This window comes from Aegilops tauschii, chromosome 7 (genome assembly GCF_002575655.3).
Source record: "Aegilops tauschii subsp. strangulata cultivar AL8/78 chromosome 7, Aet v6.0, whole genome shotgun sequence".
Classification (NCBI taxonomy): Eukaryota; Viridiplantae; Streptophyta; class Magnoliopsida; order Poales; family Poaceae; genus Aegilops; species Aegilops tauschii.
Genome location: NC_053041.3, coordinates 402952544 through 402978494, shown reverse-complemented (window position 1 = coordinate 402978494; position 25951 = coordinate 402952544). Strand labels below are relative to the sequence as shown.

The following is a 25951-nucleotide window of genomic DNA, read 5'->3' as shown; positions in this document are numbered from 1 at the left end:
CAATAGGATCAACATTGTAAGTGATATTCTTTTCTTCAACTTTAATAGGTTCAACTAATTTTACTTCAATGGGAGGATGATATTTAAACCACTTCTCCTTAGGGATATCAACATGAGTAGCAAATGATTCACAGAAAGAAGCTACTATCTCAGAGTCTAGTCCATATTTAGTGCTAAATTCACGAAAAGCATCGGTATCCATAAAAGATTTAACACAATCAAACTTAGGTGTTATACCTGACTCCTTACCTTCATCGAGTTCCCAATCTTCAGAGTTGCGTTTAATTCTTTCCAATAAATCCTATTTGAATTCAATAGTCTTTATCATAAAAGAACCAGTACAAGAAGTATCGAGCATGGAGCGATTATTGAGAGAAAGCCGAGCATAAATTTTTTGAATAATAACTTCTCTTGAGAGCTCATGATTAGGGCATGAATATAACATTGACTTAAGCCTCCCCCAAGCTTGAGCGATACTTTCTCCTTCGCGAGGCCAAAAATTATATATATAATTACGATCACGATGAACCAGATGCATAGGGTAAAACTTCTGATGGAATTCCAATTTCAATCGGTTGTAGTTCCATGATCCAATATCATCACATAGCCTAAACCATGTCAATGCCTTTCCCTTCAAAGATAAAGGGAATACCTTCTTCTTGATAACGTCCTCGGGCATACCTGCAAGCTTAAATAATCCACAAACTTCATCCACATAGATTAGGTGCATATCGGGATATAATGTTCCATCTCCTGTAAAAGGATTAGCTAGCAGTTTCTCTATCATAACCGAAGGAATTTCAAAGTAAACATTTTCAGTAGGTTTAGTAGGTTGAGGAGCAACTCTTTGCTCTATTGGTCGGGGTGAAGATACCCCGAACAAGCCCCTCAAAGGATTATTTTCCAGAGTAACAAGTGACAGTAAATTTCAGCACACAATATAATTTTTTCCTTACCAAATTCCACCTACCAAAGGCGCTTCACTCCCCGGCAACGGCGCCAGAAAAGAGTCTTGATGACCCACAAGTATAGGGGATCTATCGTAGTCCTTTCGATAAGTAAGAGTGTTGAACCCAACGAGGAGCAGAAGGAAATGACAAGCAGTTTTCAGTAAGATATTCTCTGCAAGCACTGAATTATCGGTAACAGATAGTTTTATGGTAAGGTAATTCGTAACGGGTAACAAGTAACAAAAGTAAACAAGGTGCAGCAAGGTGGCCCAATCCTTTTTATAGCAAAGGACAAGCCTGGGCAAACTCTTATATAAAGGAAAGCGCTCCCGAGGACACATGGGAATTATCGTCAAGCTAGTTTTCATCATGCTCATATGATTCGCGTTCGTTACTTTGATAATTTGATATGTGGGTGGACCAGTGCTTTGGTACTGCCCTTCCTTGGACAAGCATCCCACTTATGATTAACCCCCTCGCAAGCATCCGCAACTACGAAAGAAGAATTAAGGTAAACCTAACCATAGCATGAAACATATGGATCCAAATCAGCCCCTTACGAAGCAACGCATAAAGTAGGGTTTAAGCTTCTGTCACTCTAGCAACCCATCATCTACTTATTACTTCCCAATGTCTTCCCCTAGGCCCAAACAATGGTGAAGTGTCATGTAGTCGACGTTCACATAACACCACTAGAGGAAAGACAACATACATCTCATCAAAATATCGAACGAATACCAAATTCACATGACTACTTATAACAAGACTTCTCCCATGTCCTCAGGAACAAACGTAACTACTCACAAATCATATTCATGTTCATAATCAGAGGGGTATTAATGTGCATAAAGGATCTGAACATATAATCTTCCATCAAATAAACCAACTAGCATCAACTACAAGGAGTAATCAACACTACTAGCAACCCACAGGTACCAATCTGAGGTTTTGAGACAAAGATCGGATACAAGAGATGAACTAGGGTTTGAGAGGAGATGGTGCTGGTGAAGATGCTGATGGAGATTGACCCCCTCCCGATGAGAGGATTGATGGTGATGACGATGGTGACGATTTCTCCCTCCCGGAGGGATGTTTCCCCGGCAGAACAGCTCCGCCGGAGCCCTAGATTGGTTCCGCCTCAAGACGGCGGCGCTTCGTCCCAAAAGCTTCCTTCTGATTTTTTCCAGGGCAAAAGACACCTTATACCAGAAGTTGGGCATCGGGGGGCTTCCAGGTGGCCCACGAGGCAGGGGGCGCGCCCTCCACCCTCGTGGACAGTGGGTGCCCCCCTCTGGTGCTTTCTTCGCCCAATATTTTTAATATATTCCAAAACTGACTTTCGTGGAGTTTCAGGACTTTTGGAGTTGTGCAGAATAGGTCTCTAATATTTGCTCCTTTTCCAGCCCAGAATTCCAGCTGCCGGCTTTCTCCCACTTCATGTAAACCTTGTAAAATAAGAGAGAAAAGGCATAAGTATTGTGACATAATGTGAAATAACAGCCCATAATGCAATAAATATCGATATAAAAGCATGATGCAAAATGGACGTATCAGTCATGCCCACGAGGTTGGTTACGGCGTTGTTCACTGCTTGAAACTGCTGGCGAGTCAATGTGCCTTCTATAACTCAGGCTTGGTCGAGGGGTTGAGTGAATACTTTCACGGTTGTACGAATAAGCCGCCTGTTGATCCAGTGCTGTCTGAAGAAGCTCTCTGGCCCTCCATGTCTCTATCACAGCCGGAGACTCGCCTTCAACTGGGAGAGCCGCCAATCGTGTCGTCGCAGCAATCATATTATCCAAATGGTTAGAATAATGACCCGGCGGTGTCGGAACGTGCTGAGGCGGAGTAATATTCAAACGAGGCGGATCCATCATACGCGGCTGAACCGGCGCTCCAGTCACGGGCGCCTCAACCGCCCAGTTCCCCACCGGCGGGTTACTGGTCCCTGCTCTAGGCGTGTTGAAGAGGTTTCTCGCATCATAAACCGGGGGTAAATGACTCTGGTGCCTCCTTCTCATGATTTCATTTGAAGCGTTTTGATCCAAGGTGAGCCGGAAAGAGTCTTCCTGAATCCATTGTGCCTGAGCGTCCAAAGCAGCTCGCTCCGTGGCCATCCTAGCATTCTCAGCTGCCAGTTCCTCCTTAGCTTGAGCTATCTCATCTCGTAGCTTCACAACATCCACCTTATGTTGTTCTTGAGTATCCGGGGTTATCTCCATCCCCATCAAAGTCACCAAAGCCTCCAACAACTCTGTCAAAACCTGAGCCGACGGGCCTGCAGAGCCGCTAGCACCAGCCGCCGCCGCAGCCGTTGAGCTAGAGGTCATAGCCGCGGCGGTTGTTGAACCGAGCGCCGGCTGTGTACCGGCCATGAAGATCGCCACCCTGTTCGGCGAATCATAGGGGTCCGGAATACTGTCGCCATCGGAACAGCCCCCAAGGCGGCCGTCCTGCAATTGATACATTGAATTGGTTTCGTCGGTTGACGATTCACCATCAGAGTAGATGGCCGTCTCACCGTCGGACACAGATCCTTCCTCAAATTCCGCCCCATGGATGCAACCAACAAAGGCATGCTTCAAAGCGGCTTGAACCTTGGCGGGTTGTGCACGTTGAGCCGTCTCGATGATGTCGGTGCAGATGTCCGGCTCAGGGCCCGATTCGCTGTTCTTGCCGATGAAGACGTGGATTCCGCCGAAGGGGACCTGGTACCCGTACTCAACTGAGCCGGCCTCGGGGCCCTAGCCTGCATCGTCGATGTAGAGCTTGCCGCGACGACTCTTGGTCATTCGGCCCACAGCGTATCCCTTGATCCCTGCGAAGCTGCCTTCAAGAACTCAAAACCACCGTGCGCTGGCCCCACGGTGGGCGCCAACTGTCGTGGACTTAACACGGCAGATGTCCTAGCGTAAGGAGTTAGTCGTGGAGCCATCGCAACTAGGTTAGCTTAAAGGGGTTAAACGGGACAAAGGACACAGAGAGTTTATACTGGTTCAGCCCCTCGCGGTGGAGGTAAAGGCCTACTCCAGTTTGGGATTGTATTGCTTGGGTTTCGATTACTAGGGAGCAAATACGCTTGACCTAGTTCTCGATCTCTTCTTTCTTGCCCTTAACTCGTCGTCGGGTCACCCTTTATATACACAGGTTGATGCCCGACGGCTTACAGAGTCCCGGCCGGCTCATACACAACGTGTCCGACTCGGTGACTAACTAAGCTTGCCTTACAAAACAAGTTATACATATGGCGGTTCATCCTCTTGGGCCTCAAGTCGCCTCTGGGTCTTGGGCCATCAATAGGCTTGCTATGACCCGCCATCTTCATCGATAAGTCGCCAGTGGTATGACCCGGCCCCTCCTGGGCGGTTCATACCCAGTAGTTATATCCCCAACAGTCGAGCTAGGGACAGAGTGTGTGGCTCGGTCATAGATTCGATGTCGTCACCCTTCGACTCTTGAGGGAGGAGGGGTGATCTGATGTGTTTTGGACTCCGTTTGATCCGACGACTTGAGGGTCCGGCGTAGAAGATACACCGTTTTGGGTATGATCGTTGATCGATACCTCCATTATTCCGGAGCAACCGAACAGTGGGACCTGCATGGGCCACCAATGTCGGTGCTAAAACCGGCAGCTCTCGGGTAGGGGGTCCTGAGCTGTAGGTCTAGGAACAATGGTAACGAGGTACGAAGGGAGATGATGTTTACCCGGGTTCGGACCCTCTCGAAGAGGTAAAACCCTACATCCTGCTTTGATTGTATTGATGTGATGGAGTATAGAGTACAAGATGATCTACCTCGAGATCGTATGATTGTGTTCTAACCCTAAGGCTGGTAATCATGTCCCTAAAGACTAAACCCCATGGCTATGCATCGGGGGTACCTAGGTTACACATATAGTCGGTTGCCAACATGTTGACTATTTAGCAGTCCTTGGAGTGCACATCAAGTCTTCGGAGGTTTCCATATTGGTCAAGCCGAGGTTCATAGCTTCCGGAGTCCTTCCTTGTAGCGATTGGCGGGCCGTAAGCTCGACCCGTGGACTGTTGGTTCTATAGGTTAGCACCCCTTAGTCCAGGACACCATCACATAGGTAGATATGGTGGATTCTCATGACAGGAAACTAGGTTAAAGGGTATTTGGATGCATAAGTAGTGTCTCTACTTAGTACATAAATTTTGGCTAGCAAAAGATTATAAGCAAGCGCCATATGTTAGAGGATCCATGACAATATAACTTCTATGTGAATATAAGCAAACATAACCCATTACGTTGTCTTCCTTGTCCAACATAACTACTTGATTGGAAATAATTAATATAATTAATGGGAGCTCACAATCATAAAAAATGTCCAAGATAGTATATTTATATGTGAAATATCTCTTCCTTCATTATTCTTTCATGAACTACATCAATGACTGATGCTTTGTTTGTTAACTTCCAATAAATTTTACCAATCATACTCCTTTTATGTGAAGCCATTACTCCCATGAGATTAGCATATGAACTTTTTATTATTTTTGCTGTGAGTGATCTTATGCAAAAGGATAAAAGTAAAGGAAGACTCAAACTCATACTACTCTTTATTATAACTTTCAAGCACGATTACATTGATAGCACTGGAACGAAACGAACACTCAAACTACTTCATACTAATACTTTTATTCTAGATCACGAAATAACTAAGGACCAAACTAATATATATGATGATAAAAAGTGATGGTGATACGATACTGGGGAACCTCCCCAAGCTTGTAACAAAGCAAGGGTGGTGCCATACCCGTTGGTGATGAAGTGGTAGGCTTGTCCTTTGCAGATAATGACCTCACCTCGTTGATGATCCTGCAAAGAGCACGGTTTTGTTCACCCAATGCAATAACTTCTTGAGTAAGCACCATGTTCTGAGCATAGATCGCCTCAATGGCCTTCAATGCATTAATATTTGACAAAGAAAGATCAGGATAAAGAGTTTGGAAAGTATCACCCTTCTCCATATCCTCGAAGGGGGACTCTCAGTTGTCTTCTCCACCTCCCTTGATCTTGTCGCCGGCTGCCTTCGTAATATCTCCATGATCGATGGCATCTTCCTCTCCCAAATACCACTTGTAGTAGACCTCACTAAAGGGAGGTTTACTCGGAGCGGGTTGAACAATACGATGCTTGGTGTGGAGCCTTTGGGGAGCCATGCCAACCTCAGAGATCCAAAATCCCTATTCCTTTTTTCAGGATTCTGGAATGTTTCGGAAGGTCTTTTCGATGTAATCTTCTGGTTCAATTACTTGAATAATGTTCGAATCAATATTAATGGGGTACCTGCACTATAATGTTTAATTTTTTGCCCATTAACTACCTTCAAGTTGTTTCCTTTGGCGTTGTTTATTTTTATGGCTCCGGAACGGTAAACTTCTTCGACGATATATGGATCTCCCCATTTAGAGGAGTTTATCTGTAAAATATCTGAAAGAAGACTTGTATAAAAGAACTTTATCACCAATATGGAATTCTCGTTTATGAATTCTTTTATCATGCCATTGTTTAATTTTTTCTTTATGTAATTTAATATTTTCATAAGCTCGTGTGCTCCATTCATCTAGAGAACTAATATCAAATAATCACTTTTCATCAGCAACCTTAAAATCATACTACCCCCGTCCGGGTTTATTAGTCCCCTTCGTATTTTGTGCTAAAGTTTGACCTTAAATTTAACTAAGAAAATGTTAATGCATGTAACCAAAAATAATATCACCGGAAACTATGTTCAAACATGAATCCAACGATATAATTTTTGGTGACATGCATTATTATTTTCTTAATTAAATCTATGGTCAAAATTTGACATAAAATACTAAGGGGACCAATAAACCAGAACGGATGTAGTAATGAAGTTCTTTAATGGCACAATAAGCTTTATGTTCTAACAACCTACCCGACATATATATTGGAGGCGTTGGCCAGTGCAGCTAACACAATCACTGCGTCTTTGCACAACCTTAGTCGTCATCTACTATTCCAAGCTCCATGCTGCTTCAAACGATCACATCATGTTGCTCACGTGCACAGTTAGATGGGAGAGCAGTTCTGTGGAACCCTGTCCTTCAAGATCCTGCATCGGGAGAAGGGCGATAAGTTTTTTGGGGAGCGTCTCGGCGTGACTGCTCCCGATCCGTCTCCATCTCCATTCTCTGCTTTGATTACTTCCCCTGCACCAACGCCATGGCTGTCGCCGTTGTTAAGAAGAAGGCCACGGACGAAGCCGAGGCTGATGCTGCCGCTGCGACCCTTGCGTGGCCTATCGGAGGGTATGACTTGTTCATCCCCTACTTGCTCGTTCATATGCTAGTCGTATATGCTGCCTTGATAGATGTTCCGGTCCTATGCTATATACGAGCTCACGTGTTTAGATATTGGTATATGAGTTGCATACTCTGAATGTCATGTTTACTGACTCGTGGCAGGTGGCTGCGGCGGCCCCATACCCGGCAGGCGTCCTGGTTGAGGAGTGCGCCGGACTGGTAGGTGCCCCATACCAGGCAGGCGTCCTGGTTGGGACCTCAGGTCTTAGAAGTTTAGGTTTGGCTGCGATGTCTGTTTGGTATTAGGCTCAGACTATCAGCGCCCCTTCATCAACTGGATAGGTATAGCGACAGTTGTTGATTAGACGGTGGCTTCAGTCTTACTGTTGTATGACTTTGTAAGGTCTTATGAGAATAATTAATAAAGTGGCCGCATGCATCGCCCAGATGTAGAGGCCGGGGTCATCCTCCTTTTCTAAAAAAAATATCTAGCATATAAACCTGTCAAAAAAAAGTGACGCAACTTGAAGTACGGTAGTACTACTGCATTTGTCCATCTTCAGGGTGTCGTCCCGACTCACTTGACACAGATACGGCATCCGATCCATCCCACACGTGGACGTGTAATCGAACGCGACTCGCAAATCCCCGTAAGCCCCCTCCGCTTTCCACCTTTTTACCGTCCATCCAACCGCCTTTTGACTGACACTAACCCCACCACCCCCACATCGTCCTTTTTACCGCAAACCCCCCTATAAGCCCCCAAATTCCAACCCCTCCGCACACCCGAAGCTACTCTGCTGTTCTCTCTCTGCCTCTGCGTCTCCGCCTCCCCGTTCCCCATGGCGTCCAACAGCGCCCCCCTCATCCTGCTCCTCATCGCGTCCGTCGCCGCGACCTCCTCCTCCTCCAATTCCGGCAATGCCGAGACGGACGCGCTGATGGAGATCAAGGCGGCGCTGGACCCGTCGGGGCGCGCGCCGGCGCTGGCGTCGTGGTCGCGCGGCGGGGACCCGTGCGGCCGCGGGGACTACTTCGAGGGCGTCTCCTGCGACGCTAGCGGGAGGGTCTCTGTCGTCTCCTTGCAGGGGAGGCGGCTCTCCGGGAGCGTCTCGCCGGCGGTGGCCATGCTCCCGGGACTCACCGGGCTGTACCTCCACTACAACGACCTGGGCGGGGCGATCCCTCGCGAGCTCGGCGACCTCCCCGACCTCGCGGAGCTCTACCTCGGCGTCAACAACCTGTCCGGGGGCATCCCCGTCGAGCTCGGCCGCCTCCATCGCCTCCAAGGTACTGTACTTACTACTGTATACTGACTACTGAGCGAGTTCTTCAGTTTTGAAAGTGGTACCGAAAAAAGTAATCCTACATTCTTATATTTGTAATTTGGCAAATCAGTTTTGATACTTCTGGGTACGTGTATTTCTGATCCTGAATTTTATGACATTCGGTACACATCTAGTACTCAGAATTTGAATTTGGCAAGTACATTTGGTTTGTTTCTACTCGTGGCTCGCCCTCCCAGTTTCTTGTCTGCTGCTGATTACCTGCATGGACCAAAACTTTGAATTCTTCTGATTACATTTTGTCCTCTTGCACGGCTACTTGATGTGTGCATTCAACCTCTGAAATGCGTCCACATTTATTCCCTGTACATGGACTGTTCCTACAGCTCACAATAGCCATTATAATTAATTACCTGTCCACTTCCAGGATTTGATTAATTAGCCGTACCAAAAAGCTGGAACACTAATCAATTTGAAACAGTGATCGATAGTTCTTCTCTAATGGTAAATGGCTGAGAAGTTTGTGTTCTTTCCTGCAGTGCTGCAGCTGGGCTACAACCAGCTCTCAGGGAGCATCCCAACTCAGCTGGGTGAGCTCAAGAAGCTCACTGTTCTTGCCGTTCAGTCCAACCAGCTCACCGGGGCGATACCGGCGTCTCTAGGGGACTTGCCGGAGCTGACACGGCTGGACTTGAGCTCCAATCACCTGTTTGGCTCCATCCCTTCCAAGCTTGCCGGTATCCCACAGCTTGCAACACTGGACCTCCGCAACAATACACTTTCAGGAAGTGTTCCTTCTGGTAGGTAGTCTTCAACAATGGTGTTCATGTTTACAATGTCACTGCCTCTGTGGCCGTCTGAATTGTCTTGTCTCCACTGATATTTTATAGGTCTGAAGAAATTGGGTCATGGATTTAAGTTCGACAACAATTTAGAGCTCTGCGGGTCTCACTTTGGTTCTCTGAAAGCCTGTCCTAACGATGACAACGTTGATGAACAAATGCCACATAAACCCGAATCAACCTCCATCAAACCACAGCAAACTCCACAAAATATAAGCCAAAACACAAATTGCGACATCGGCGCATGCTCGAGGTCATCAACGCTCTCTTCAGGAGCTGTTCTTGCCGGAACAATCATAATTATAGCTGGTGTGGCGGCTTGTGGTCTATCTGTCTTCTCATGGCACCGCCGGCAGAAGCAAAAGGTTGGTTGTTCTGTGGAGAGCTTGGAAGGCAGGCCTAGTTTGGAGCAATCAAAGGAAACATATCAGAAGAGTGCCTCCTCATTGATCAATGTTGAGTATTCTAGTGGCTGGGACACTTCGTCGGAGGGATCGCAACACGGAGTACGGCTATCGCCGGAGGGGTCCCCGAGCGTAAGGTTCAATCTCGAAGAGGTGGAGTGCGCGACGCAGTACTTCTCGGACATCAATGTGCTTGGCAAGAGCACCTTTGCGGCGACACATAGAGGGATAATGCGGGATGGCTCGGTCGTCGCCGTCAAGAGCATCAACAAGAGCAGTTGCAAGTCGGAGGAGGCCGACTTCTTGAAAGGGCTCCGTGTGCTTACATCGCTGCGGCATGAAAACCTTGTTGGCTTAAGGGGTTTCTGCCGCTCCCGGGCTAGAGGGGAGTGCTTCCTCGTCTATGAGTTCATGGCGACCGGTAGCCTTTCCCAGTATTTGGATATCAAGGACGGCGACGCCGAGACGAGGATCCTTGACTGGTCAACTCGGGTCTCCATCATCAAAGGCATTGCCAAAGGTATAATATACCACCATTTCTATCTGTTGAAACATGAAATAGACAGCCTATAAGTTTCTGGAGCCAACTTTTTTGTTGTTGCTAGTAATACTTAAGCTACATTTCTTGAAAGTGAACAAACTAAATTTGCTAGATAATTTGAGTTTGATGCACAATGATGAGCCATTTAAATGTTTACCTAGTGATTTGTTCTACTCCGCACATGCTGAAATTCTGAATTATTTCAGGAATCGACTACCTGCACAGCAGCAAACCGAGCAAGCCTCCTCTTGTCCACCAGAACATCTCGGCAGACAAGGTGCTCCTGGACCACATGTTGGTGCCCCGCCTCTCTGGCTCCGGCGTGCACAAGCTGCTGGCCGACGACGTGGTCTTCTCCACGCTCAAGGGCAGCGCCGCCATGGGGTACCTGGCGCCGGAGTACACGACCACCGGCCGGTTCACGGACAAGAGCGACGTGTACGCCTTCGGGGTGGTCGTGTTCCAGGTGCTCACTGGGAAGAAGGCGGTTTCGCAGCACCTCCTCCGCTGCACCATGGACGGCGCGGAGCCCGGCGGTGCCGCCAAGCTCGACGATCTTGTGGACCACCGCCTCGGGGCCAGGTTCTCGAGGCCCGAGGCGGCGAAACTGGCCGGGATCGCGCTGCTGTGCACCAGCGAGGCGCCTGGCCAGCGCCCCGCCATGGCTGCGGTGCTGCAGCAGCTCGGCGCCAGCCAGTAATGAGTAACGAGTGATCGTTGCCGCTGCATTAACTTCTTTCTTGCTAGCTAAGCTGCCATTTTCCTTTTCAGCTCCAGTTCCATGGATCGGTTGGTATGTTCCTTGCTCAGGAACCTGACAGTTCGTCGCAAGCTAAGTTTCTGCTCTATGCAGTTAGCCAGTTACTACTAGTTACTCAATGGTTGCATCAGTTTGGCAGCAACCACTTGAGTTCAGTCTGGTCCGGTGACACTGATCACTGATGTATCGTCATCTTTTTTCCTCTCTACTGTAAATGTGTGGTGTGGTGTGCTGCTACTTTTAGGACACCCTGTTATCAGGTTGTAAATGCGCGGCACGAAATAAAGTCTAGCCTGTTTTGAGATTCAAATGTGATGATGGCCCAGGCTACCTATGTACTGTACTGGAGTAGTATGCTTAGCTGATAGTACTAGGCACGCGGCACGCATGCTGCGCATTTAGGAGCCTCGGTCCTCCTCTGACCTCTGGATTCTGCTCGGTGCCATGTTGTTGTTACTGATCTTTGCTGCGTTGCAGGTTCCGGCCGGATCTGAGAGTAAAAGTGACAGCACCACTACCACCTCTTCTATCTACATTTCCTTCTGGGAGGCGCTTCAGATCAGATCGCGCATTAAAACGTGGCTTCAGATGCTGGTCCTATTACTTTTGCTTCAGGGTAGGCTTGAAACTTTGGCAGAGTAGGATCGACTGTAACTCGTTTTTCCTTTTGACTGTCGGCTGTAATTTTTGGTGCAGGGAGAACATATCCTTTTGTCAGAAAACCTCAGGTTTGGCACCCAAGACGGACAAGGTAATCAGACCCGGCCGTGGGAAAATATATGCATGCTAATGAATTTTGTAATCAAGTCAACTGTTTTTGCCGCTCCTCTGTTGTAGCTTGAGAACTGTACTTCACTCACTTGTATGAATTTTGTTAGACTGCTCGTCCAACTCAGCAAATTGCTTATGTGGCATGATCGATCCTAGGGTTTTCTATACGTGCTGTTAGATGTTCCAAACTCAATCTTCAAAGAGAGAGAGAGAGAGAGAGAGAGAGAGAGAGAGAGAGAGAGAGAGAGAGAGAGAGAGAGAGAGAGAGAGAGAGATTCCAAACTCATGTACGTCAGGTTAGAGTTTTAGTCATACACGTGATGGAAGTCATAGTCGGTTTTAGTCATGGAGTTTCCTGTGCGGCCGTCCGACGAATCCGATCGCTAGTTTAGCTAGCTAGCTTTCCTATACGTGTAGTCCAAGGATCGATTCAGTAGCTTGGTTTGGCCTAAGCAGCTTTGTACGTGCGCGTACCCCGCCGGAAGAACTCGGCGGCGAGAAGGCAAGGATGCCAAGGCGGCGCGGCCGCCGTGGGCGGAGGCGTCAGCGGCATCACCTCTAGGGATACGTGCCGCCACGACCACCCGGTCGCTGTTTGTATCGATTGACCACATTCTCTCTCAGCCATGACATGAATGGAGACCTGACGACTGACAAGAGCCGTCTGGTGCAATACTACAAAGTGCCTAAAGCAACCACTCAGCGGTTCCTCGCTCAAGATCCTGTGGCATTTTGGATGTAAAATTACAAAATCATGTCATGATGATGAGTCCCTCTGTTTATTTTTCAATCAGTTGTGACTCTGTTGCCTTCCCATGTTTTCATGTGTATGAGTTCGCATCAAGAAAAAAGGATTCCATGCAAGTTATGACATTTTTTTCCCGTATCGAGCTTTTTAGTGATTTTTTTTTCCGAGCTAGATCTTCATTGATTTTAACTCGATACATCTAGCTTAGTAACCTGCAAATAACACTTAAGACATAATAGCAAAGGAATGCATTATTTTAATTTACTTTTTATACACGGTGATTTTCTATATCTGATGATCTACCATTAGTTTTAATTGCATGTGTTTCGTTCCTCCTACTATCTGAATGTGTGTGCTAGCGTGTGATGTTGTCTGAAACTCTGAATGTATGCAGGTGGTTGACCATATGAAAGCTGCATATGACAAATATAGCTTTAGGGAAAAAAAGATGCTAGACCTCCATACATTGTAATTAAACTTGCACATGAACATCCAAGCATTTGTTGAATGTATCATAAGTAAAAATCGTGACAATACTGTCCAATGATGTGTTTTATACATTCGTATATTTACAATTGCTTATTGTTCAGTGGTATCATTACTTGCTGAGTTGCTAAACATATTTTAGTGAACATCTGGCTATTGTTCAGTGCTCAACTAATTTTTGTCCTTGTCTAATATATGTTTCATTGCTAAGATCAAGTATGACATAGTATCATTTTAGTGCTAGAAAGATGTATTCCCCCGACAGTCAGGCTGCAGCTTATGTGTCCTATTTGCGGTGTGCAGATAGCTTGGAGTCTGATGACTACGGTACAGTCATGCCAATGGGGGGAATATCAGGTGCTCCCATCCTTGGGGTGCTCCCTATGCTCACTAAAATATAGATTGGCCATAAAAATCATGCGTGGAGCAGTATCGTAGAGTTAATTAAATTAAACTTGGGGGTGTACCAAGACCTCTTACGAATTTGTGATGCTCTTTGGTTGGGCCTGGTTGGTGAGCAAAAACATTGAGAATTGCGTAATAAAGTTGATCAAATTAATCAGCAATATAGATTGGCCTTGACGTTGCAAGGAAGATTCTGCAACACGCAAAACTTTCTTCTGTAAACACGTATATAAAAGTAAAGTGATGACAGAAAAAATCTGCAACTATACCTCTACATAAGTTCTGCAACATGAACTCTGTTGCAAACGTTCGAGCGCAACATTATCTTTGTTGCAAAGCTGACAGCTGAATCTGACGGCCATCCAATGGCTCGCGAGGCGGTTAAGATCCGCCAGCCGACGCGTTACTCTTTTTGTTTTTTAGGATAGCGTTGCCCTTTCTTAATTGAGAATTGCGTAATAGAGTTGATCAAATCCATCGGCAATATAGATCGGTCTTGACTCCGAGTCGGAGTGTGGGTTCGAGTCCAGTACCGCACGCAGTCGGTATCCTAGACAAATCAACGTTTTCCCTACGTGTATGTACACATATATACTTCAACTCGTTGTATCTCCACTTCCCTGCCTAAACTTGTTACTTGCCTCCTGGCGATCCAACCTGCGTGCACCGGCACGGACGCCATGGCAGCTTCCGCCGGAAAGAAAGAGGCCGCCTGGCCTGCCACCATGGCGCGGTACGAGCGGCTGGAGAAGCTGGGCGCGGGCATCAACGGCGAAGTGTTCAAGGCGTGGGACACCCAGGACAACCTGATCGTCGCCGTCAAGCGGCTCAGCCGGAGCGGCGACGACGGCTTCATTATTTCCGGCCTACCGGAGGTCATGCGGGAGGTCATGTGCCTGGGCGTGTGCCGCGGCATCCCCTCGATCGTGCAGCATCGCCGGACCTACGCTGACGCATGCCAATCCGAGACCGGCGACACCTTCATCGTGATGGACTACGTCGGGCGCCTCAACCTACGCGGCTACATGCAGCGCCGGGTCCGCTGTCGTCGGCCGTTCTCCGAGGACGAGGTGCGCCGGATCATGAAGCAGCTCGTGGAGGGGGTGAAGGCCGTGCACGGCGTGGGCGTCCTGCACCTCGACATCAAGCCGGAGAACGTGCTCCTCGACGACGGCACCGAGGACAGGAAGCAGAAGCCCAAGAAGAAGGGGGCCGTGGAAGCCGATGTTGGCGGCGAGGTCAAGGACGACCGCATAGTCTACAAGATCGGCGGTTTCGGGATGTCCACGAAAGAGCGGGGAAAGAGGCAGCCGGAGGTGATTATTCTGACGCCGTACAGCGCGCCGGAGCTCCTGCTGCACTCGCGCGAGTACGACGATCGCGTGGACACGTGGGGTCTCGGATGCATAATGGCCGACCTCCTCTCGGGCACCGGCGCCTCCATGTTCGACGGCGAGTCGGACATAGAGATCATGGCTAAAGTGTTTGGCATCGTCGGCACGGAGGGGATCAAGGAGTGGTCTGGATACTCGGGGCTGGCAGCAGATCAGAAGTCGAAGCTGCCGGGGAAGGGGGGCGTCAGCCGCCTTCGGCACAAGTTTCCCAGTCGCAAGTTGTCGTCGGCCGGGTTCGAGGTGCTCAGCGGGCTGCTGGAGAGCAACCCGGAGAAGCGGCTTACCGCAGCGGAGGCGCTCAAGAAGCCTTGGTTCCACAACCGACCACGTGGCTTTGCCGGTTTCTTCAAGTCGTGTGTGGGAGGAGTCTTACCGGAGACATAGAATTAATTTTGGTCACTCAACATGCTTTTTTTTTACGTCTTCTGCAAAAATGTACTCCCTCCTTCCCAAAATACAAGGCGTTGTTGACATTTTTTTTTCTTCGACACACAATTTTGACTATGATTTCTATTATCATATGTCTACAGAATTAGTGTAAAGATATGTAAAATAAAACTTATACATGAATGTTGTCTGAAACTCTGAATGCATGCAAGTGATTGGACATAAGAGTTGTCAGATGACAAACATAGCTTTAGAAGAGAAAGAAGATGCTAGGCCTCCATCATTGCAATAAAACTTGTACATGAACATCCAAACATTTATTTTTTTCGACAAAGGGTGAATTTTATTTATTCAAAACAAGCATCAAGATAATACAATATAATGAACACACACCCGGCCTCTGCATAACTGGGATGCGCACAGCCAACCAAACCAGTGGCGGGTCCAGGAATTTAATATTGGGTGTTCAAAAAAAAATTCACACTAATAAAGGAGACAATTGGTTCACAGCAATACAAATTCAAATATAAATTGTTCACTAGCAACAATATCTCGAATGATTAAGGAAATTACAAAATAAATAAGAAAATTACAACTCGACCATACGCTTTGTCATGGCTTGAAAGCGAGATATGACAACATCATCCTTCACTTCAAAGAAGAATTTCCTCTTAATAAATGTAACCAGGCAGTCATTCAAGAGTTGATTCCCCATTTTATTGCGTAGCTTGTTTTTCACATAAGTCATTGAAGAGAATACTCTCTCACCACTAGCTGTGGCTACTGGTAGGATTAGAACCAATTTGAGAAGCTGGTAAACAAGGTTATAAGTGACACTCTTGTTTGTCTCAACAAGCATAATAGAAAGGTCAACTATATTTTTCACCTTTCTAAACCTCTCATCTCTACGCATATCAGTAATGAAGTGTGTAAGTTGATATGGAATATGCATCAAATCTTCATCCGTGAAATCCAAAGGATAAAGATGTGCAAGTTTAACCAAGTTTTCCTTATCATAAGCAGCAAAAGAATTAACCGGACTGAATAATCCCATGCAATGAAGTAATTCGGTGTTTATCTCATCAAATCTATATCCAAGATCTCGAAGTTGCCTATCAATAAGAGCCAAAAACATCTGAACATGGAAGCAGTGGAGATTCGTGAGATTTTTGTAGAATCTTGAGAGTCTTCCATGAGGCTTGTACTGACCACCCATTTGAGGAACTCTGACTTTATGCTTGACACAATAAGAAATAACCTCTTCAAGAAAAGTTTCCCATCAACCATTGTGACGCCCGGATAATTAAGCTACAGTAATCCTCTGGTAATGGTGCCTTGTCATCACATTACTGTTGCTAATCCTCGCTTGATCCAGATCTTAATTCAAATTCAAGTTCAAACTAAAGTCCATAATTCAAATTTCTCAAACACGCAAAATAAAATGTTCAAAGTGTGGCAAATAATCCCTGGATATTTGTCATGTTGGAACCAACCTCTTTTGGTTTCCCAAAGTGCCCTTGGAATTTTATTTAGTGGTCCAACAACAATTAAATTGGCCTTTTCAGTTTCTAAAAATGGTTAGACAACTCCTTTTGAGCCCAAACTTCTTGTGCCATCTAAGAATATTGTCTAGTATTTATATGACATGTTTCACATTTTACTAAAGGTTGTTTGGTGGAACAACTAATTGCAAAACATGGGCTAAAACTAAAACAGAAAAGTTTAAGAAGAAAACAAAAGAAAAGGAGAAAAGCCCCACCATCTTTTCCCTATGGACCCAAACCTACAGCCCACCCCTGTCCCCCTAGGCCTTGGCCTAGCTAGCAACAAAAAAAAGCCTAGCCCACACCCAGTCCTCTCCCTCCTCACGCTACAGAAGCAGGGGCATCGTGGCGGCCATCCCATGGCGCCCCTGGTCCCGTGGCGGTCATCCCGCGCCTCTCCGCCGTTTCCCCGCGCGTATAAAGACCGCCCCGGCCTCGTCGATGAACCCTAGCTCTTTTCCCCTTCCCCTCGCCTCCCTTACTCGTTTCTGAGCTCGCCCGAGATGCCCATGGCCGCGCCGTCGTCGTCCACATGCACTGGAGCCACCCCGCGCCATGGAAGGACGTCCAGGAGCTTCCGCGTCTCCGTCTTCGTCGACTACGCGCGCGGATTCTAGTTGGAGCGCCGCCGAGCCATCGATTCACCCGTCTTCCTCCTCGGGCCGCCGCACGCCTTTGCCATCTCCGGCCGACCCTGCGCTACTAAGCCTCCCGCCGAGCCTCTCGTCTGCTCCCATGGTGAGCTTTCGCTCGAAAACCCCATCTGCCCCGCTTGAATCCGTCTCCTAGCTCGTCCCGCCATGGATGCTGAAGTTTGCCTCCGCCGACGTGCTTGTTGTCGTTGTTGTAGTGCTCCTTCGGCTCAACCATGCACCCACGCATGCTCGTGGCTTCGCGTAGGAGCTGCCCAGCCCTTCTGGCCGGCATTTGCACGCCTATGGACTTGATCCCATCAACACCTAGCGCCGACCGCCGCTGCACGACGTCGCCTGCGCCGCATCTGCCGGCCGCGTCCCGGTCGCCCCCCGTCCTGCTGGCTGCCGGCGCCCCGCCGCCCGCCTACGCCGCGCCCACCCCGCGCCGCTCCGTCCGTGCCTGCTCGCGATGCCGCGCGCTGCTGCCGCTACTGCCGCTGCTCCTCTGCTACTACTACCGCCGCTGCCCGACGCGCGCACACACGCAGCCCCGCGACCCCCGCCTTGCCCCCTGCGCTCGACCTCGCCGAGCTCCAGATCCGGCCGTCGCCCGTCGTTGTTGCCACGGTCGTTTCCGACTGTACCGCAGCCGCTCGCCGCCCCACCCTCGTCCGCGCAGAGCTGCCTGCGGCCGCCGCTGCTGCTCGCCGTGCGACTGCCTCCCCGCCTGCGCTACCCTACGCGCCCCGCCGCGCCGGCTTCCGTCGCCGGAAACGGCCGGCCGTGAGCCTCGCCCCCTCGCCTGATGGGCGCCTGGGTGCGCCCCGCCCCAGCGCCCGTTAGCCGCACCCGCTCCAGTGGCTAGATGGGCCACTGACAGCGGGGCCCCACAGCCCTTTCCTTTTAAAAAGGTGTTTAAAAAAAGAATTAAAAATAATAATAATTAATCAATATAATTAATTAATTAACTTATTTAGTTAAACTAATTAAAGTTAATTAGCCTAATAGCCTGATTAGACCAAATTAACTAGTTAATTAACGAATCAGTCAATGACAGGAGGGAACCACACCCTGTTGACCAGTCAAATGTTGACTGGTCAACTAGGACCCCCTGGACCCGCATGTCACCCTCTGGTACACCTCTGTGTACACAGAGCTGGGTACCCATAGCATTTTAATCTTTATTCTCGAATTAAAATTAATTTCAGAATAGTATTAAATCTTTGAAAAATCATAGAAAATAATCCGTAACTCGGATGAAATTTTTTTATACATGAAGGTTGCTCAGAACGACGGGACGCTTTGGAATACGCTCTTCGTTCATCTTTCACATGCCCCTAGCATAGCGAACATGGAACTTTCCCCCTTCGGTCCGCTTGTCCGAAAATGCCCAACTCCGGGGAAACTTTCCCGGATGTTATTCCCTTTCGCCGGTATTGCGTAGTACTGCGTTAGAACACCCCTAGCACCGCTTATTGTTATGTCATGCATATGTTTGCTCTGTATTTATTGTTTCTTCCCCCTCTTCTCTCCGGTAGACCCCGAGACCGCTGCTAATGCCCCGGTGATCGACTACGTCGACGACGACCCTTCTTCCCTTTCAACGGAGCTTCCAGGCAAGCCCCCCCTTTGATCATCCCGATATCGCCCATTCCATTCTCTCATGCTTGCATTAGATTTTGCTACTGTAATTGATTGCTCCTATTCTGATGCGTAGTCTGCTTTTGTACTTGCTATTGTTACCTACCTGCTTACCCTAAACTGTTCAGTATAGGTTAGTTAGTGATCCATGAGTGACCCCCACCTTGTCCTTGTTGCCCCTGCTTCATCATCGACGACTCGATCAACGTGATCGACGACCAGAGCCCGACACCTCACATCACATCACGCCCCTTTTTGTTGCTCGACTCTGCAGAGCTACTATCGAGTGCCGAGGGTGATCCCTCACAACATCACTCCTGATGATAATTCTGTAGTGTAGCTATTCGGTCGTGGTCATCGAGGGTGATTTCCTCTTTCACCATTCCCGATACGGCTCTGTTGTGCAACACCTCAAGTGTGAACCTCGAGGGTGGTCCCTCTTACGTTCACCTTGATGATTACATTGAGTGGAATCCACTGGGGGTGATTCCTCGGGTTTTCCCGTTGATGTCTGGACACACGGTTACCTTGACTTTACTTAAGACATTGGTGAAAGTCGGGCGGGCCCGGAGAGTACCCGAGGAGTTACGGTGGCGGCTGGCTGTTTAGCGGTATCACCCAGGAGGGGGTGATAGCTCCAGACTTGTCCCGACAGCCGTCACTTCTTTTTAATAATGCATTAACAGGTTTGGCTATTTGTTCTGAGTTGGCCTTTGGCCTTTACGCACTAACCACCACGCGAGAATAGTTATGCGCCTCGACGTCGCAGTATCAGCCGAAGCTTTGTCAGACGTCCAGTTCAGCATTGCGGCACGGTCGGATCGTGCTGGCCATCCGAGGCGGTGCTGGTATCCACCCTGCTCGCAACGACCCGGAGTGCAACGGGTGATGGGCCCAAGACCCCGGAGTGCTTAGGATGTAGACCGGCGGGGACCTCTCTGCTGAGCCTAGGTAGGGCTACGACGTGTTGATCTTCCGAGGCCGGGCATTGACCCCAGAAAGGTGTGTCCGTCCAGAGTAATCAAGCGTGTTGGAAAACATGGTGCACCCCTGCAGGGAAGATATATATTCGAATACCGTGTCCACGGTAATGGACGTTCAGAGTTATATCCTGATCTTATACAACTAGAAATGGATACTTGATATGTGATGGATATGTTGGCTCCGGGATTGCTTTCTCGCAGGGAGTCGAGGAAGGATCTCCGGGCCTTAATTTTACAACATGCTTGTTAATTAAACTGCTATTCTTTACTCTTCTACATGCTGCAAGATTCTTGGAGCTGCTTGAAGATGCTAGTCTTCGATAGGCTAGGCCTTCCCCTCTATTCTGGCATTCTGCAGTTCAGTCCACAGATACAACCCTTCCATTTGATACCAATGCGTACTTAGTATAGCTCTGATGCTTGCGAGTACTTTGGATGAGTACTCACGATTGCCTTGCTCCCCCTTTTCCCCCTTCCTTCTTGTTTCTGGTTGTTGCAACCAGATGGTGGACCTCAAGAGTCAGATGCCACCCCTGCCGACTACTACTACCACCCCGAGGGTGCCTACTACTACGTGGAGCCCGCCGACGACTAGGAGTAGTTAGGAGGTCCCAGGCAGGAGGCCTTGCCTCTTCGATCATTGTTATTTTTGTGCTTGCCTTCTTAAGGCATCCTTGTTTAACTTATGTCTATACTCAGATATTGTTGCTTCCGCTGACTCGCTTGTCTATCGAGCTTCTGTATTCGAGCCCTCGAGGCCCCTGGCTTGTAATATGAAGCTTGGATCTTTTCAATTTGTGTTTAGAGTTGTGTTGTGATATCTTCCCGTGAGTCACTGATCTTGATCGTACACGTTTGCGTGTATGATTAGTGTACGGTCGAATCGGGGGCGTCACAACCATCATCTCTCAACAACTGCAATTGAATCTTTGTCAAATGAATGAGTTCAACGACATTAACAATGTCTTGATCTTTCTTTTGCGAAGCACGACTTAAGTCATTGGTGTGCCCAAATATGGTTTGTAACAAGTGTGCCATGAAAACAAAGTCAAATGACTCAAAATATGTCAACATGGTTTCAGCAAGCATAGCCTCATTGCTTTGAGTTTGGTATTTAGATATCTTGATGAGAACTACCCGGATTGAAGGATACATGCGGAGAATATGCATGATAGTTTTGTGGTGAGATCCCCAACGAGTGTCACCCGGCCTACTCAAACCCATCTCTTGATTCATGCCTTTACCAGTTTCAATTTCCTCCAATTCCAATGCTTGAATGATCCGTTCAGCTTGAGCCACATGAAGCATTCTAATCTTCTTACAAGACATCCCAAGAACATTCAAAAGATTAGCAAGTTGTTGAAAGAACAAAACACAATCACGGTTCTCCTTAGCAACAACTAGAGATAACTGAAGTTGATGAGCAAAACAATGCACATAATAGGCAAAAGGGGACTCGTCCATAATTAGTTTCTTTAGACCATTGACATGACCCTTCATGTTGCTGGAACCATCGTATCCTTGCCCACGTACTCTAGAGAAGGCCAAACCATGTTCCATAAGCAAACTCTCAATTGTTGTTTTGAGTGTCAACGATGTGGTGTTTTCACTGTAAAATACCAAGAAACCTCTCAACCATCATTCCTATTTTATCAACACACCGTAGACAAAGTGCCAATTGTTCTTGTAAATACACATCACTAGATTCATCGGCAAGTTTTGAGAAACAACTATCACTAGCTCTTCCATCATAAGCCTAGTAGTTTCTTTGGCACAAGAGTTGATGAGGTCTGTTTGTATTTCATGAGCTACCATTTTATTGTTCTTTGGAGCATTCTTAAGAACCACTTTGTCCACTTCTTCAAAATTCTCTGCTAGCCAATGTAGAAGCTCAAGGAAATTACCTTTATTTTGTGAAACTTCTCTTTCATCATGTCCACGGAAAGCTAACCCTTGACTCAAAAGAAACCTCAGGCATTTAAGAGAATATATCAAGCGAGCAATATATAGAATCTTGTCTTGTTTGGTGGGTGAGGAAAATGACTCTACAATTGTTGTTTTGGGTGCAATTAAGAAATTGTATTTTTCTTGTGCTTTGTTGTGTGCACTATTGATTCCACCTTCATGTTTCACAAAACTATCCTTGTGATTCCAGTTTCTAAACCATCCATTCACAAAACAATATCCACCAGCATGTGAATTTTCTTTGAAAAGATAACACACAAAGCAGAAAGCGGCATCTTTTTGTTTACTGTACTCAAGCCAACTATAAGACTTGAACCACTTAGCGACAAATCGACGCATACCTCCAGCAGGGTGTTGTGGATAAGCATACTTTTTTGGTTGACAAGCCTAGGATCAGGTTCAAACAATTGAACATCATAAACTGCATCTTCACTGTCATCCTCTTCCTCTACATTTTCAGATTCTTCACTTGCTTCGCTCTCAATCTCAGGTTCGACATTAATGGAACCAGCAATCTGTAGTTGTTGAACTGAAGGGGATACATCATGCACTTGTTGCTCAACCTGAATGCATGCCTTCGATTTCTTCCCAGCTCCACTCCATAAAGTTTTCAAATCGATGGTCTTCCTCTTGAGTTTTGGATGTTGTACTGCCTACAGTTCAAAGAGAGTTCCTTTGTTATTTTTCTGCTAATAAAATCAACCAAATCCTCCCTCCTCAATAACATCTATAGTTGTTTTGCTCTGAATTGAATAGAAGCTACAAATTGACTTGGGGATTTCACACTGAATAGAATCAACAGAAAAATTCAGACTTGGAAGATGGAAGATGGAAGGGGATTTACCTTAGGCTTACAGATTGACTGAGGTGTTGGTGTCAATCGCTCCACTGTCCCCTCCCCCGGCTCCCCGGTGTCTGCTACTGCAGCGGCGGCCGCCGGGACCCTGTCTGGTGCTGCGGTGCTTGGTCCGGGCCATCGATCCTCTCCACCGGCGGATGCGAGCATGGTGTAGCTGCTGGGCCTGGGCGCCGTGTCTTCCGCTAAAAAGACGAGGAGCTCCTCCGCCGGTGGCTCCCTGGCCATGCCCACCGCCATCGGCATCGGCGCCTCCGCCTGGTCCATGGGAAGAGGAACTGGAATGGGAAGGCTCAAGGCTGGGTGAGGGTGAGTCTCTTGTCTCTTGCTCGTGCGTCGGTGGCTCGAAATCACTAGTTGAGGAGTACTTGTTGCAAAGATCATTCCAACTTCCTTGGTTGCGACAAGTGGCGCACATGCAGCGCGCCACTTGTCGCAACCTGGGAGTTTTCCCTTTTTTCGTAGATCCGTTTATTCAAAACGTTTTATCTCTCAAACCGTGCGCCCAAATCTTGAACCGCTTTCACCGTTGGATTCCTCGCGTTGAGATCTTCAAAACTAGATCCGATGTTGATAGGTTTTGACGAACTTTTTTTCACGAAAAAAGGACGAAAAAACTGTCAGATTTTGGGTTCCGGCAAAATTCCCGAGGTTCGAACACTGGGGTGCGCACGAAGATCTCTCCCTCCCCTAGCTCACACACTCGCCACAATCTCAAAGCTCAGCACGACAAACTCGAAGAACAAGGGACACAGGAGTTTATACTGGTTCGGGCCACCGATGTGGTGTAATACCCTACTCCAGTGTGGTGTGGTGGATTGCCTTGTAGGCTGAGGATGAACAAGTACAAGGGAAGAACAGCCTCCAGAGGGAAAGGTGTTCTTTAGCTCGGTGAGCTTGTGTGTGTGAGGTTGGTCTCGATCCTCTCAGGATGAGTTGCCTCCTACGATGGTGGCTAGTCCTATTTATAGAGGCCCGGGTCCTCTTCCCAAATATTAGGTGGGAAGGGATCCCACAACGGCCAATTTGAAGGGGGGCAGCTAGTACAAGTTATCCTGACAAAAGGTGGTCTTCGCCTGCCAAAGGCTCTGGTGGTGACGCCGTCGTGGGCTCCGCAATGACCTCCGTCCCGCCGTCCTGCTGGTCTTGGTCTCGTTGCACCGATATGGAAACCTTTGCCTGATGCCTTGGGACTCCTCGCCTGCGCTTGCCCCTTTAGCACCAAAGAGGCAGCGGGTACTCTGCGCCCGCTGGCTCCCGCCTGGCGCCCGCCTGGCCTTGGTCGTCATGACTCACGTCACGGCAACCTCATGAGGTGCCCCTCGCCTTGATCTCTCCGCTCCTTGCGAGCCAGGCTAGTGAGGCCGCCCTTGAGGAGGTCTTGTGTCGTCCGCCTCACGAGGCCTAGCCCCTCGCGAGGGTCGTGAGTGTTTTGTTGGTGAAGATGGGCCGTACCAGGCCGCTGCTGGAGCCATGCCGCGGGTTGCAGGCAGGCAAGTCTGTGGACCCCCGTTCCCAGAACTCCGACAGTAGCCCCAGGGCCCAAGGCGCGCTCGGACTTGGCTTTGAGGCGAAGCCAAGAGGCAAGTGCGAAGCGCCGCGGGCCCCAACCGCCTGCGGCCTTGATTGACGCGTGGTGATTGATGGGACGTGGGCGTCTCAACTTTCCCACGCTGCCTCGGCAACTGCCCGACTGACAAAAAGGCTGGCGTGGGCTGCGCTACCTTCATTGCTCTCCTTCGTCTTGCTCCAGATCCCCTTTCTTGCTCTTCGCTTACAAAGACTCCAGATCCACCCAGATCCTCCTTCAAGCCTGCCGCCAATGGCGCCCAACAAAGCTCGGGCCGCTTCCCTGCTGTCCTGGCACGAGCCTGCGCTCAATGCGCCAAGCGTCTTGGAGAAGAACCTTGCCGCCGTGCTCCTGATGACGGCGGAGGGTGATGAGAAGAGGAAGACTGTGCTCCGGGCCGGCTCCGCCGAGCCGGAGGCCTCGGGCAGTACTTTCTACCCTTTCTTCATGAGCAGCGTCGTCGCAGGGTTGGTTCCCCCCTTCTCTGACTTCTTCTATTCCGTCCTCAGCCATTACAAGATTCACGCCCTCCATCTTCATCCTAACTCCATCCTCCTCCTGTCGATCTTTGCCTTCGACTGCGAGGCATACGTCGGAGTGATGCCGTCTGTGGCACTGCTGTGCCACTTCTTCTTCCTCCGGATCAAGGAGGGCCACTGCTCGGGGTGCGTTGGCTTCGTCCCAGCAAACAAGACCAACGCGATCTCGAAGGCCGGGAAGAAGGCCGAGGGCTTTAGGAGCAAGTGGGTTTTGATGGATGCCAAGTGCTCCCACCCCTGGCTGGTGCTGCCGACGGAAATTCCCGTGTCCCAATAAGGGTGGCTTCGCATGAAGCGCACCGACCCTCGGGCGGTGCAGGTGCTGGAGAGGATGACCGCCGACCTAAGGCCTGGTGACTCAAGGGCGACAAAGCTGACGGGGGCCATGATCGTCAAAGAATTCATGACGCAGCACGTGGCTCCCCTCCAGGCGCGCTCGCGCCCCTTGTGGAAGCTCGAAGACGAAGGAGACGACCTCCGCCTGCGCCCGGAGGCCCTTTCTGCCGAGGAGTTGGGCTCGACCCTCCGCTCCTTGGTTGGGGACGACCAGGGTTACCCGCCGGACTCCTTCGTTCCCTTGTACCGCCGCCCAGATGGGGCGGAAGTCGCTGCCGCCATGCCCGTCTTTGATGGGTGTGGGATCGTGCCGCCTGCGCCCTCTGATGTCCTGGTGACGACGACTCCGGTGGTGGTGTCCTCCGACGAGGAGGAGGAGCAGGACTCGGCGGCCACCCTGGAAGGGTCTGGGGAGACCTCCCCTCCGCGCAATGCTGATCTTCTTCGTGCCTTGCCTGACGACGACGACGCCGACGACCACCTGGCGAAGGAGGTCCCGCTTTCCGCTAGGGTTACGACGAGGTCCAGGGTCTCCCCCTCGGGGAAGTCGATGTCCGGCGTCCCGATGAAGAGCAGATCGTCGCTGATCTCTCGGGGTGACGCCCCTGCTTCACCGCT

The 25951-nt window shown here is 48.9% G+C and overlaps 2 protein-coding genes, 1 long non-coding RNA gene and 1 pseudogene across 4 annotated transcripts; 3 read left to right on the top strand and 1 right to left on the bottom strand.

The window, feature by feature from the left end:
* The first annotated feature begins 8015 nt into the window (after positions 1-8015).
* Positions 8016-11985, top strand: LOC109750461 (uncharacterized). Of its 2 annotated transcripts, XM_073503476.1 has the most exons (6): positions 8016-8530; positions 9066-9326; positions 9417-10292; positions 10520-11009; positions 11551-11689; positions 11770-11985. In XM_073503476.1, the coding sequence occupies exons 1-6, from the start codon at positions 8083-8085 to the stop codon at positions 11908-11910; spliced, it is 2355 nt and encodes a 784-aa protein (XP_073359577.1). In that variant the 5' UTR covers positions 8016-8082; the 3' UTR covers positions 11911-11985. The 2 variants fall into 2 exon arrangements, with proteins under 2 accessions (XP_073359577.1, XP_020165012.3); XM_020309423.4 differs by lacking the exons at positions 11551-11689; positions 11770-11985 and having other exon boundaries at positions 8017-8530; positions 10520-11383.
* Positions 11986-14163: 2178 nt separating this feature from the next.
* On the top strand, positions 14164-15311 carry LOC109750436 (putative cyclin-dependent kinase F-2). The gene has a single exon (XM_020309393.2). It carries the CDS (start codon positions 14164-14166, stop codon positions 15259-15261), a length of 1098 nt encoding a protein of 365 aa, XP_020164982.1. The 3' UTR covers positions 15262-15311.
* A 34-nt stretch (positions 15312-15345) lies between these two features.
* On the bottom strand, positions 15346-23155 carry LOC141027207 (uncharacterized; annotated as a pseudogene).
* On the top strand, positions 17276-20887 carry LOC141026637 (uncharacterized). Its single transcript, XR_012189023.1, has 2 exons — positions 17276-17546; positions 18982-20887. It is a non-coding gene; the product is annotated as an uncharacterized lncRNA (long non-coding RNA).
* Positions 23156-25951: the final 2796 nt, after the last annotated feature.